The sequence below is a fragment of the Salarias fasciatus genome, chromosome 6 (genome assembly GCF_902148845.1).
Source record: "Salarias fasciatus chromosome 6, fSalaFa1.1, whole genome shotgun sequence".
Classification (NCBI taxonomy): Eukaryota; Metazoa; Chordata; class Actinopteri; order Blenniiformes; family Blenniidae; genus Salarias; species Salarias fasciatus.
Window position 1 is genome coordinate 14,484,819 of NC_043750.1, and position 15,316 is coordinate 14,500,134.

At 43.1% G+C, this 15,316-nt stretch overlaps 1 protein-coding gene across 8 annotated transcripts in view; it reads left to right on the forward strand.

Moving 5' to 3' along the window:
• The window catches only part of adgrl3.1 (adhesion G protein-coupled receptor L3.1), a 112,386-nt gene that overhangs the window by 60,547 nt on the left and 36,523 nt on the right, over window positions 1-15,316 (forward strand). For all 8 annotated transcript variants that reach the window (XM_030094154.1, XM_030094153.1, XM_030094157.1 and 5 more), the window contains one exon: window positions 13,511-13,966. In XM_030094154.1, coding sequence (XP_029950014.1) covers window positions 13,511-13,966 — 456 coding nt within the window. The remainder of the gene's footprint in view (window positions 1-13,510; window positions 13,967-15,316) is intronic.

The following is a 15,316-nucleotide window of genomic DNA, read 5'->3' on the forward strand; positions in this document are numbered from 1 at the left end:
TACTGTAAATGCGTCTTACCTTTTACTGTACCACTTGGCCGCCTTCTCTTAAGTTTCCCTCGCCACTTAACGAATCATAATGCGCTTCTGGTGAATGGAGCCAGGAGTGTCTGGAAGGAGGAGGAAGTGATACCACCTTCAGGCAGGACATCTGCTCACGACGACAGTCTGAAGACACCTTAACCTGTTTGTCATGCACGCCTGTGTTTATTTTTGACCCGTTCGCGGTTACTATTCATGTCGGCTGGAATCTATTCTTATTGTTGGGTTGAAAGCGTCTCCGGCGAGAGCAGCTGACAGTGATATCTTCTGTTACAATGTGACAGGGTTGCAATCATTGATGTTTTTATATTCGCGACGGATCTAAACGACGAACGCGCGAGGGAGCCGTTTGTAGTGCTCGAACCGCGGCTGATCAAGGGCGGACATTGCAGCCGACAAAGCATCTTATCTGAATCGGAATCAGAAAGCTTCATTGAAATTGTACCACCGGTACAATGAGATTTGCTGAACGTAGTATGAAAAAGACTTAATACATACACACACAAAAACACTCTTCAAGCAACTGCCTCATTCAATCATTTTAAAAATAATAAACATGATCGCAAATGAAAGTACGGTAAGCACCGTGGCAGAGTAGAAGCAATGGCACCGTATAAATAAGTATATATATATATATACTGTGGATTTCTCATTGGAGATTACTATTTTGTTTTATTGGCACATTGCTTTAGCAGTTTAATGATATATCACTGCTCTCCACAGTTTTTCCACTCGCAGCAAACAGTGACCTTGCTCACAAACAAACTCCTAGCTTGAATGTATTCCACTGGATTTAAGTATAGAATTAAAGAAGAATTTGGATTAAATGATCTTTGACACTATAGGCCAGGTGGAAGTCAGGTCAAGTAAAGACCAAAGTATGAATGTGACCTTTTCTAAACATGGCACGGATCTACTTCGTGCGTTGATCAACAATCCGCACGTTTCAAATGGGATTGTTGTGTCCAATCGAAGAGATGAAGGATACTATCTAACCTGAACTGACTCCCTTTCCAGTGTGGTGTGAGGTTAGCGTCCGCCCTCCCTCTCTTTTTTTCTCTGGATGGAAGGGCTCAGGCCCCAGGAGTCTGAAGGGCTATTTGCCCAGCGTAATTGCCTTTCAGCACCTTTCTATGGAGTGGTCAAGGCAGTCTGGCTGCGTGTCTTATTAAATGATGTCTGAATTAACACATGCTCTTACATGCAGTTAGGAGGCACAGTACAAGAAATTATAGAGAGACAGCACTAAACTTGGTTTCTACCGATCAGTGTGTGTGTGAGTGTGTGAAGGAGGCAGTGTTGTAAAGCCTGCGTAGTGTGTGCGTGTTTCCATTTGCATAATGATGGGCACGCTCATGGGCTAATGTATTTATAGTGCGAGATTCTCTATTCATGAGTGTACATATGTGTTTATGGCTGTACGCATGAGGGTGTGATCGCTCTCATAATGGAGCTCTGGGCGTCTCAGGAGGCTCTAAAGAGGAGATCAATGGGGATTCAATGTGGAGAATGACCTCCAGTGCACAGCAACAAGCCAGACTGCTGACCAGCGGGAGATAAATACATACAATCAATGTTGCTTCGCTCTTTTACTCTTCTCCTTGCTCCGCGCTCTCACTCAATGAAGACAAGGAATAAATTAACTACCTTAACTGCATGATTTTCTCGTTCCGTGGAAAATGAGGCGACCGGTCGATTTATTGAAGTTTATTTTGTTACATCTTGACACTTTTTTTTCAGCACTTCAGGCCTTACGGGCTTGAAGAAAATTAAGTTGTTGTTTTTTTTTTGTTTGTTCCTCTCCGTTTCTCACTAAATGCATCAAGCACAACATAAGATAACTAGGGTCGAACTTGGACTGTTCAGGCTGGAGCGGGTTTTTCTGTCTTCCCTTTCCTTAGTCAGTAGAGGAAACAGAGCAAAGAAAAGGGGCCATTCTGAGGGTTTCCACTCATTACTGATGTAGCTTAATGTGCAGCCTGTTTTTGTTTCAGCTCATATGGACTTCTTAAGATATAAAATGAGACAGGAAATGGGCCACAGACTAAGAGAAGGAAGAGCCGGGCCACCGAGGACTGAGGATAATTGGGGTACAACACAGAGAGTACCAATTACTTTGTTGTGTCTGTCCGACTGAATAACAAAAGCGGACGTTTAAAGGCGTCCGTTCTGAAATACTGTGTGGTTTGGGAGCACACATGTGAACACAGTCGCTTTGGTGCACTCAAACGCTCGCAAGCCGGGAATGGAGAGCGTGCTGGAAAACTGAACTCAAGTGAAAGTGTTTGCAGAAAGCAATTTGTGCTGAGAGCTTGCCCATGCACTTTAGCTTAAACCTACAATGGAATTTACAAATTTATGGTAGATGTTTTTTTCTCTGAAAATATCGGATTTCAAGTTCCAGATTTCCATCCTATTCTGACCTGAATTCATTGTGAAAGGGCAAAAAAATGTGAGACAAATAAAAACTACTGAAGGTTAATAATTTGGGTGCAAAATGCTTCTGACAGTCAAATGAAAGGGGCATTACGGAGGCAGCATGAAGGCAGTATGAAGCAGATGAAAAAGCAACTCCACAACACCCAAACACAAAGTGAGTGAAAGTATAGTGGCAGATCCATTGTGTTTATCGATTTTATTCCGTTGGACACCTACTGTAGATCAGAGATTAAACCTCTTCAGTGTAACAATAAGCCAAACTTTCATCCTTTGTCAGCTCATTCGGGTAAGAGGTCACCCACCGCTGCTCGAAAGCCTTTTTAAGTTCCCCACAGTCACAGCAGTTACGATTATTAGCAGCGGCAAAAAAGCACAGTGCAGCACAAAGAGGCAGAACTCTTCGTAAAGGAGTGATGAACGCATGCCCTGGGCTCGGCACACTGCAGAAAACTGTGAAACTACATGCTCTTTCTTTGTAATCGGAATGACTGGTAAACATGTAAAATGAGGCCTTGAAGTCATTCAACAATGAGCAGTTTTCTCTCCTGCTAAACAGTAGGGAAGTGTCCTTCAACAATACTTCAGTAACTTCAAATAAGTCAGGAGACCCTGTTTGTGAAACCCTAATAGAAAGTGACTCATCCATTTTTTTTGTGCCACAGAATAGGGTGGCAATACGTCCTCTTTTATCCGGACTCGTCCTCCTTTTTTGGTTTTAAAGTTGTGTCCTATAAAATTCCCCAAAATGTCCGGCTTTTTGCTCGGCCTGTTCTTCACACCATTAATATTGATAATGAGGCGCTGCACTGGGCCACTGGCGTTATTCCAGTCTACCTGTCTGCATGTCGCATGCTGCATGCGTCGTGACGTGGAAGACCCAGGCCTCTCCTCTCAGATCAAAACTGAAAAAGAGAAGAATATGCTGCCCTCCATTTTCTTTTTCTTTAAGCTTGAAGCATTTTTATTTTTACAATAGCGCAAATAAAACAAGAATGGAAGACCTCTCTTTTTCTTTTGTTTACAAAAAAATATGGAAAAACATCAGTTTTCATTGTCTTTTAACTAAGATTTTGAGGCATTATTTATATTTTTGAACAAAAGGCTGCCTCTCATTTTCTGTTGTGAGGTTTTTTTTTTCCTTTATGTTTACGTCATTGAAATTTTTTTTTACTTTAAACAGGATATGAATTCTTTGAATAAATGTATCGTTTATAAAGTAGTTTTGGAATTTTGGGGATGTTTGCAGCGTCTCCCAGAGACCCGGTAGGGTGTCGTCTGTTTGGGTTTCCAGAATATGGACACCAGCCCTGATTCTCTGTTATGTCTCGGTTGTTTTCTTCAGAACACAATTCTCGAGATTTGTGATCTGGATGGATAAGATAATTGTTTCTGTGTGTATTTTGGCACAAATTTCTGCATATGTGTGTTTGTTTTTGATCTCTTTGTGCAATTAAGGAGGAATGTGATTTGTATCTATTCAAGCTAAGGTATTGTAACTTCTATAAATACTATTTCACACAGGCACAGACGATCTAGAATTGTACGTTTGATAACTTCTGAAAGCGGATGTTGCAGTTAAAGACGTCCGTCTCAGGCTTTATTGGCTGTGTTTCATTTTACAAACCCACCAGCAGCTTTTTATTTGTTGCAGTTGTTGATTTGTTGGAGCTTCTAATGTATTTTAGCCTTGAGGGCAACTGGAAAGATGGATGTGATTTTGAACTGTACCAAAAGATAAAAACAGTATAAAAATTATTCTTACTATTATTATTTCTTAAATTTGTTTGTTAGCTTGAGTTGGATATAAAAAAAAAATAAGGCTTGTCTTCAAAAACCTCATTAATTCAAAATATTGAAAATCAGGTTGAGCCTGTAAAAATCTTGCTCACATGTGAATTTAAATAAAATATAAAAGCTGAGCAGGCCGGTTTAGGTTAACCTGGGCTACAGACTGTAAAGGTTCACCCCCACACGTGTGCTACAATGCTGTCGAGCGGCATGCAGCAGAAAACAACCTTTTTGAAATGCATATTTTTTTCCTCCCTCGGTGCTTAACAAGAAAGTCGACTGCCTCTCTACATTTATTGCCTCCCAAGTATGTTTGCGTTTCTTCTTTGTCCGTTAAATACCCATTCATTCCCTCGCTGTGTCTCACTCACAGACGTACACAATGGCAGGAATTCCAACGTTTCCTCTTCGCCTTTCATACATCTGTGCTTTCTGTTGCCCTCGTCTTCTGTCTAATCTGCCCCCTTTTTCTGCCTCCAGTCCCATTCCGCAGCACATCGGGCCATTTCATCAAGCGTCTTTAGATGTATATATTATAAAGGCCTCGTGTGAGAACGTCTGTATAAAGTCAGAGTCAAAGTCACTTGTCTCTGCCTCACCCCTCACTCCCACCCCGCAATCCCCAACTGCTCCCTCATTCTCTACTGTTTATGGAGTTGTTTCATCATGTCTTCTTACATGCATATTATAGAGGCTTGCCCTACGCAAGCGGCATGGCTCCGATGAAACATTTGAATAATTTATCACCTCCAGTCTGCCTCGCCTCACTTTAAAAAGTTTTCTCAACAAAGTCGCAAAATTATTCATGTTATCTGCATCTTCGGGGTAGGAGGGGCGAACACGGCGAACACTGATATGATAGTCTTCATCTCGTTCGCCTTCGCAATCTTTATTTTACGGCTTCTGTCTCGTGTCAGATTCTCTTGTCATCCCAGTTCTCTGGATTTTCTCTTCTCTCTTCTCGGTGCAAAAGCCCCACATGCCCAAAGTGTTGTGAGTACACCGTGCCCCCGTCTCCCTGCGCTTTCAGCTGATGATCTAATCCAGGTCTTAAGTTCAAGTGAGAAAACCTGATTCAATACTCTACTGTACGAACCCGTCAAACACTGCGGTGCTGTTCTGAGAGCTGCCTGTGGATAATGTTTTGTTCTCGAGGAGTTAATAAATCAGACAGAAATACACTAATGGTTAGAACACTCACACCGGCATCCTTTTTTCCCTCAATATATTATCCGATTGAGGAATGCGGGGCAGTGGAGCCAATCCCAGCTGACTGTGAGTGAAGTCAGGTCACGGCCTGAGCGAGTCGCCGGTCCGTCACAGAGCAAACACACAGAGGCAGACAGTCACACACACTCACATTCACACCACAGGCTGATTTAGAGTGACCACTTAACCTCAAACACATGTTTTTGGACTGTGGGAGGAAACCACAATGTATAGAGGAAACTCATGCGTGCGTAGGAAGAACATGCAAACTTCAGAAAAGCCTCTCTTTCTTTCTGTATTTGTGAATTTTTGAGTCAGACATCTGAACTTAATCATTTTAGTGTTGGGAGCTACACAACAATGATAAAAGGCCAATTCTGGTGGCTTTGTTGAGAACAGTGAGAAAATTTTAGAAGCGTTTAAAACTGATTTACACTGATGCGTTTCTTTCAGCCGTCACACATTCAAAGCACCCAAAAAGTCAGTGAATGAATCCCTGCTTGGAGTTCTACTATAATCTGTTAAACCAACAGTGATACAGAGATGACCTCTGCTTGCCACTCCATCCGTTTACAGAAATTTAAAGGTTGACCTTTGAACTCTTAATGGCTGGAATCACAGAGTCCCATTTCCTCAGGAAGCCAAGCATGGAGTATCTATTGTCTCACCCCCCCTCCGTCTATTTACTCCTTCCTCCCACACCTCTCCTTGCCTCTCCTTTCCTCCCATTCCTCTCCTGTCCCCTCTTGCTTTCCCCGGCACCAGATTGCAATCAGGCAGCGGAGAGCTAAGTAGTGCAGGAAATGTTGGAAACATGCCCTAAAGTGGAGAGAATAACACGAGTTAATGGTTGAAGTGGAGACCTTCTTTCACCAGATCACTGATTAGACTAACCCTCCACACGTTGCTGGCTTGTCAGCGTCACTTGTGTATTTGTGTGTACGCTAAGCCTGCGCGATTACTGCGTTCGGTCATTTAGCTGTTGACATCATTACAGATGATTCACAATAAAGTCAGGTACTCATGTCTGACTTTAAATATTGCAAACAAAAAAAATTGTCAGATTTTGTCAGCTGTGTAGGGAATTGTCAGTTTCTTCATCTGTTTCCTTTTTACAATTACAGTTCAACATGAATGCATCGTTCACACTCACACCCCTCTATCATCCTCTGTCATCTTTGCTTTTTCCACCTGAATCCGTCACCTGTTTTTTCCACTGTGCCTCCCCGCTCGTCTCCCTCCTTCCCAAATAGAAAACGACACAGTCGCCTCAGCGGAGACTGAACTCTGCCTCGGAGAGCGTGCTGCACCTGTTCTTCGCCTGCAGAGTGTCCTTATCGATTGGACGCTACCGTCCAGGCCCGCTGCGTGCGTTTGGCCTGGGCGCCTCTTCCCCTCTGCCAAACAGCAGATGCCAAATAAAGCCGGCCCGGCCGGGACAATGGGGCGGAGGGGAAACCCACAGGAAGTAAAAATAAATGGGAGCCGCTAACGGAGCACGTCATCCGGACTGCATCCGTTTTTGGCGAGAGCGCGGCGGCCGGGCCAGCCCTGCAGTCACAATGCCAACGACTAATAAAGTAACCATGAGTGGTCAGAATCTGAGAACCTATTGTGTCTTTCCCATATTCATACTACATCCCTGCAAACTTCAAATAAATATCATTGTTTCTCCAGGGAAGCACTTTTATTAAACTGAAAAACATGAGAATGATTATCTAGTGGTTAGAGGAATAAATTTACTAAGACTACATAACTTATTTTACTCTTTTGTCTCGTCATGTGTGTAACTTCTCCCATTTTCAGCCCTAAACCGTTCTCATGAGTTTCATGCATGAGGGTTGAAATTGTAAAATGTGTCAGTCATTAAAAAACCAATACAGTTCTAATTTTAAAATGCTGGGACGGAGCTATAAATACTGAAACAAAACACTAAATAGACACAGGATCATTTGCTGGAGGCTACAGTTGTCTTCATAACACATTAATAGGATTTGTTTCTTGATGCTATATTCATAGCTGCTGTCTGCATCGGCTTCATATAGTGGAGGCCACAATCCAGACTTTATAGAAATTTGCTGATGATTTTTTTGAACATTTTTAGTGAAAAAACAACAGTGGAAAAGAGGTGGTGGCGGCGGCGGCGGGGAGGTGTCTGTCCTATTAGCGTTTTGCTTTGAACAAGGGGAACTTCCCCTGATTAAGAAAGCAGCGTGTAATTGGCAAACTTGCTGCAGGTGCCTCTAACCTTAGCAGAGGGATAACGTGATTATGCAACGAGAAAGCTAACAGAGCCGAGCGGCAATGTATCTCTCTGTGAAGCCTTCGCTGCGGAACGTGGCGCTGCCCGGCAGCCATTTTGAGAGAGAGGCTCTATTAGGTTGTTTTTTTTTTTCTTTTTTTTTATCTTAAAGTATCTCCACTTTGAAGTGCTTCTGTCTTATCAGCAGGCTTGAGCCACTCGCCACGAGCTCTGTGTGTATTGTGTTGCACGTATCTGAGTGAGAAGTACATTTCGGTTCAAGCGTGTGTGAGTTTCCCTGAGAAAAAGTATCGGGACAATTGTGTGTGCATGTATATTTCTATGTGTGCGCACTCCTCAGCCATAGGCTTGGTACGTTATCGCAGTACGCAGCCCTATTCAGTGTGTGTGCGAGTGTGTGTGTGTGCCACTATCCAACCTAGAAAGCCCTGTGCCCTCCAGTCAGATTATCATTTTGCTGTTACCCCTCTGGATCTGTCCCTTCCTACGGTTCAGACAGTGTGTGCATGAGCATGTGTGTGTGTGTAAGGAGGAAGTAACTTTTCAGCAAACTAAAAGAGGTTACCGTTGTGCACAATAAGTAATAATATGCATACTTCGTCTCAGTTTTGTGAAACTTCTGTCTTAATTCAAATCCCTCCTCTCTCGCTCTCCCTCTCCCTCCCGCAGCCTGTCTGCCGTTTTCTGACAGTGTGGGAAAGTTGCCAGCAGAAGTTCGTTTTCCCTCTGCTCTCTTCTCCCCAGCCTTCTACCTTTTGTATTGTGGATTTACGATCCCACTGTTTACCCAGCGAGAAGTCAACAAGAGCTTTCGCGGCAACAGAGCAGAGGCAGAGACAGTCTTACCCACACAGAAAAAAACACCGATACACACACACACACACACACACACACACACACAGCAGATGATCATGTGCTCACATCGCAGGCTGACTGACAGCGTCTCTGTGGCCCCTCCAGAGCGGTGACAGATGACAACTTCAGGAACAAGTTTTACTGCCAGCCTGCCATTGTCTCACCTTTCCCTCGCCTTGCTGCAAGTCAGGAAATAGAATAGAATAGAGCAGAGTAGAAAACAATAAGGCTGAATAGAATAGAAACAAGCGACAAAAGCTTTCAGTCATGCCGAGCATTCCTCTGCAGATATGTTTTTGCCACTTCAGAAGTGAAGACTGAAACCCGCACTCGTTTAGCTTTCTTTTAATCTTTCTTTTTTTTTTCCTGTTGTTTTGCTTAAAAGCTAAGTAAATGTTTTATCTTGACCCTGATAAATGCAGATAATAAAAGTACCTGAACACGGGGTCCATTAGCAGCTGATCTGTAGCTTTCAATCATATCACACAGGCTTTCTCATCAGATGACATTTACCCGCTGGAGTCGAAGAAAATCCAGGGTGTGCAATTATTGGATTATTTTTGTTTATCGGCCTCCTTGTAATGACTTGATATAATAATATGACACAGAGTCACTCTGAAAAAATAATTTTTAAATGAAAAGCAGCCTTTGAGAAATGTGTTGTGGTGAGATATCTGAGCTTCATGGGTTAATTAGTGATTAGTGATATTAATGCTTTGCATGCTCCTGTCACCATCTTATTTAAACAGATGCATTAAGATACTACTTTTTTCATGCAAACGCAATATCAGAAATTTTTATAGTGTAATTCAGATTACTTTCTGAATAATAGATATTAGAAAGAACGATAACTGATCCAGAGGGCAACAAGATCATTGACAAAAAAGTTTCTTACAGTTATGTAGTTTACTGCAAAGGTTTTTTTTTTTTGGTCGTGAATGTCAGTAAAGGCAAGAACCGATCAATTAGACAGTGTGAATATTACAAAAATGGATTTTCTTACAATTTGACGGTTTAATGCGACTGTATTTCTCTGCGGTGTACGATGGAAAGTGTGATAACTGATCAATAAGGCAGCGAGATTATCGGGAAAATACAACAAGTTTCTTCCAGTTTTATGGTGCATTGTAAATGTTTTTCCTGGCAGCAAATGGCAGAAAAGGTGATAAGCCATGAGTATGATTGCAAAAAACATCTAATTTGTTCTATTTTTACAGGATTGTCTGAACACTTCTCTTAGTAGAAAACTGCAGAAATTGATCAAACCGGTCAATAGGGCAACAGAATACTTACAGTTTTAGAGAATAATGTGGAATTTTGGGGGGGGGGGGGGGATATGATAATTGATGATTCCTGTGAGACCCCATGTTTGTTGAGATCTGTCACCCGTGAGCGTGCACGGGGTTTACATGCCGTACGGAATCCTCTGGTGAGAAGCTTGAACTGAATTTTCTGACTGCATCTCGCCTGTTCCTGCTGCTCGGGCTTTGGCAAAGAGCAGAACGTTTAGGCTAGCAGACATCATGAAGTTGTCATAGCTCATTTACTCAAGGCTTCCTGAGCGTAAACGGAGAAAGATATGTCAGTCCCCGCGAGTACAACCTCTAGCCTTTTTCTCCATAAATGTTTCATGAATCTGTTATGTCATGTTCCTGTAGTTCCTTACAGCCTCTTTCACGGCATCCTGGTTGATATAAGTGATGAATTCATCACATTACTAGATCTTTTTTTTTTCCTCTCTCTCTCCCCCTTTTTTTTTTTAAATCCAAAATGCTGAAAAAGAGCAAGCAGCAGAATGAAGACACAGAGGAGTGCACATGAGAGATAGAGCAGAAAACGGCGATGGAGTGAAAAAAAAAATGCGTCAGGAAGTGAGAGAAATTACGGGCGAATTATAAAATAAGGTGGAAATTTCCAAGAAAAATGAGCAGAGGACGGATGAGAAATACATGCGGTGGCCCCCTTTTGCCTGTGACGCTTGCAGACTGCGGTGTTAATTCACCCCGAGCCACCAGCCGCGGCGTTCTGTGCCCCTGTACTCGGATGACAGCAGGAATCAACCTCAGACACACACATACGCACGCCATTACTCTTCTATTGTTGTGGCAGAGGCCCTAATGGAGCTTCCCGTTTGGGTCCAGATAGACGCGCACACATACTCGGCGCCTGCTTCATAAGTGCACGCACACACATGCACACACACACACACACACAAACACAAGTAGATTGACAGTTAGTCCCTGGGCCACTGCTGCCACGCATGATTGATGGCAATGTTCCGTGGAGAATGCATGAGGCAGGGCGACGTTGATTCAGGAATAGGGAGCAGCACAGTTTAGGTACGGAAACACTCCATTGAGTTGTGGGGGAAGAGAACAGAAAGTACAGGCGGGGCGAGCTGCTACACGGCTGTCAGTCAAACAGACAGACAGACGGACTGGAAGGATGACAGAAAGATGTTGTCTTTACCCGAAGTTACCATCCGAGGGAAGGGAGGGTTTTGGTTGGAAGAATATAATATAAACACTCCAGTCTTCCTCACCGCCCACACGCTCACACTTGATTCTCTCCTCTCACACCTTCCCATCAACCCCAAAGGAACAAACTTAAAAAAAAAAAGACAACTTTTACCCAAACAGAGAGGAGAGAAGCTAATTTTAGGCAACGAGACCTCACAAAATCCCACTTCCTCCGGATAAAGCCCGTATTCTTCACCGGGATTACGTCATTTAAAGAAAACGGTCCGTGTGCACAACAGCAAAATCTTGACTCACATAAACGTGCAATTATGACAGCCTGTAATGCCTAAATTTATCCCATCACACCTCTTTCTCCGCTGAAACAAAACGCTCCATTGAGAGGCGACAGCTATGTAACCCTCCGGTGTCAGTCGCCACCAGGTAGAACAGGTTTCAGCCACAGGCGGACCGAGTCCGAACACAAGTGTCCAAACTGTCCTTTCAGCGCTGATGTGCTGAAATGGGAATTTTCAGCATAACAGGACAGATTTTAGGCACGTGGAGGTATCAGAGCTGCAGATGGTAATCAGGGTTTGGGAGCTTAGAAGTCTTGAAAGAGATTTAAAAGACTCGAAAATCATTTCCCATCAATCAGGAATCATTTTATCATCTCCAGTGTGAAAATGAATACATGAAAGAACAAGTGAATAAATAGCTACGCAAATACATAAGGCAGCAGAGTGGTGGAGCTGATCTCGGTTTGGAGTCCAGCTCGGGATTTGGGCCTAGAAGATTCTACAGCACACTGTGAAGTCTTAATGCTGGTTTGGAAAATGCCGTCTTTAAGGCAGATTTTGCTTGCACCTTCAAATTTGACAGTTCATTCACTTTATGAAACAACACTATTAATCCTTCTGCTTCTAAAAGCTTTCTTTGTTTTCATCCTTCCATCACGCCTCCTCTAACATTCTACATTGAGTTGAGGTATAAACATTTAAATCCATGTCGTCCTGTGATTTATCAGAGATGCCTCTGTATGTACTGGCTGCTGTTTGTACTACAGGATCCCACAAATCCATTTTTATTACTCAAACACTGTGATGAGCGTCGTAGGCTGGCAATCAAAACAGCACATTTCCAGATCTCTGCTCATTTCATGTATTAACCATGTGTTAATTGAAACCAAAAGTACCAAATTACCTGTATTCCAATAGTTTCCTTTCCCAACAATTGACACAATGCAACTTTCAGGCCTACATTTAGAACACAGATGTTTATAATTAGAGTTTGCTGAAAAGGGTCTTGAGTATAATTTATTTAAAAAACACTCAGCTGTGCAGCACAAGTGTGACGAGAGAAGCTACTTTGTGCTTTGTGAAGATAATGTGAATGTAGATTTGGAAAAATAGGCTCCATCTGTGTGTAAAATAGTACGACGACGCCAAAATGGTTTGAGGGAAGAAGAAGAAAAAGTCTGTGTGAAGGAAAACTGTAAATAAGTGTAACCATCTCCCCAACTTTCAATGCTGCAATATTGATTTGTACCACATGTGGCTAAAAGCAACGGGAGAGAAAAACACTTGTGTCCTGTGCTTACAAGAGCGGGTAAACACTTGAAAAACATACGCATCATCCCTCTCCCTCTTTCCATCATCTCATCCGTCCATTCATTCTTCATTTCTGCCCTCTAAACAGGCCTAACGTGAATAATTGAGCCTTTTTACAATGAAATATTGACAATAAAAGACTGTGTCATATGCATTTAAGGGGCCTTCTTGCCTCTCGTGATGTCATGTTGTCATGAATCATACATAACGATGAGAAAAAAAAAAAAATTCTTTTCTTTTTCTGCCGTGTTAGACAGCACTGCCCACTGCTACGCACCCACCGCTACCATAGGAAAGAATGATAATCTTTTGCAGGGGAAACCAATCACTGGTCGCGCTTGAGGCGTGGAGATTAAACAGTGAAATCACTGCAAGGCCTCTGCTTTGGCACGCACATCTAAGATGCTGTGTTCTAATTGCTGTTGACAGAATTGTTCAGAAACATGTCCTGCACTTGAGAGTAATGAATAACCCCACACAGATCTGGCATGTGACTGCACTGACAAGGGAAACGCGAACGCTGGGAAGTCATCAGAAACATGAGCTACTCCCTGTCAGAGCTGTTTAGTGGTGTGTAAATGAATGCCTGCAAAATGTGTTTGTGTGTGTCACTATATTATTTACGCTTGTGGCCCGTTGCTAAAATCACTGGATGCTCATGCAGATGGTTTGCTTGATCTCAGTCATTTTAACTTTACTGTTGTTTGTTTTCCACTCTGGGAATAAACTTCGAACTGCTGTCCCAACATCCAACGCTCAAAAAAAGAAGCGCACATCAGTCACGTTGGGGTTTTTTTTTTTCCCTGTATTGAAACTGACATTCTCCATTTTTCCTTGCTTCACTTAAGATTATCGGCCACCTCCCATAATGCCCCCCAGCCGAGGGGGAGGAGGAGGAGGAGGCGGCGGAGGAGGTGGAGGAGGAGTAGGAGGTTCTCTTGGCGGCGGAGGCTCCTCGTCTTCCTCTACCAGCCGCTCCACCACCACACGCTCCCCTCCGTACTACACCACCCCGAGGCCGCTGCTGACCACCTCCCCCGGCCAGCGCTACCGAACCACCACCACCGTCCGCCAGCCCGTTCTGCTTCCCGCTGGAGGATCGTCGTCCGACAACAATCAAATCCCCGACACCAATCAGAAGGCTGGGGGCCGATCCCCGCCCGGACAGGCTCCCCCGGCGGCCCCGCAGCCTCCCGCCCTCCCTCCGCAGGACTTCTGCACTCCGAGGGTGACGGCCGACATATCGTGGCCCCGGACGCAGCAAGGCCAGACCGCCAAGCAGCCCTGCCCGGTCGGGACGCTCGGTAAGGAGGCAGCGTGTGATGGAGACCACAGCTTCCTTGTGCTCCCTCTTCAGCTTTCCTTGGTCTTTTTGAAGCTGTAGGCGCCATAAGAGTTGAAGCATAAACATACTGGTGATCCTTGATCCTTCGGAAAGGCCATCAATATCAGTTCAACACAAGAAGCAGCACAGCAGAAATTATGAGCTGATTTCTAATCTGTAAACAGCGCATCAATGTTTCTTGCATACACAACTCATTTTACACCACTGCTTTTTACTCTCCACCTTTGGATGTACAACTGTATCCTCAAATTGAGTGTGATGTCTCTAAAAAGTAAATCTATTAAAGTTAAATTGATATATTCACAGAGTATATTCGACGTCGGTAAATGTTGATTAAAATGCGCTATGGAGTGCATTACATTACAGCATTAGATATAATTAGTTTTCGCTTTAATTTGATAGGGAGTAAGTGCCTGGGATCGGGGATAGGTGTTAGTGCAAAAAATATTTCCGTCTGAAACTCGGTAACAGACATTTTCTCTTCTCTGCTGGTTCACAAACACACTCAGGGCTCGTCCACGCTCACCGCAATTATACAGAAGAGAAGTTTCACATCAACTGGTGTCAGTTTTCTTACCTGTGTGGGTCTGGTTGTTTGCTCCTGGGCTTCCTGAAGCAGTGATCAGGTGACCCTAGGTCATGTGGCCGCATCATTGTTAAACTTTTTTTTTTTTTTTGACAGAATTATTAGGAGGTGATGAGACACATTTCCTCTTTCTTTTTTTTTTTTTTTAATCTGTTTGGAAGGTTATAAAAGACCTCTCTTGTGAAACAAATTATCTTTATTCTTAGAACTTGAACCCATTAATATCCTGGAGGGAGGGGCTTAAATGATTTAACTCTTTATAGGTCACCCGCTGATAAAAGCAGAAATGTGGAACATCAACCTTTAATGTTTTTGGGAGCTATTTTAAAATTAATGATAAAAAAAAAAAAAAAATCTCATATGAATAATGCAGTTACAAAATGTGGAACTGACCACAATTACACATATGTAACTTTTAGGAATAAAATGATACATTTCAGTAACATTTAAGTAAATTAAAGATACATAGTTAAAATAACAGAAATGTGTCCAATACAATTTCAAAGGGCTAATTACTTTTTTGTTTTTTTTCCTTTTCCTCCTGTGTTAAAATTCGAGCCTCCATGTCAGAGATGAACCGACAGTCTTGCCACCTTCTTTCAACCTGGTCCAGGCAAATGCTTCAAACAGAAACTGCTTTGTGATCCCCGGGCTCCTCAAGTCTTCCTGTCTCCTGGTGAATGTCAGAGCTGTCTCACCCTGTTTGCTTTGCTTGTCTTCCAG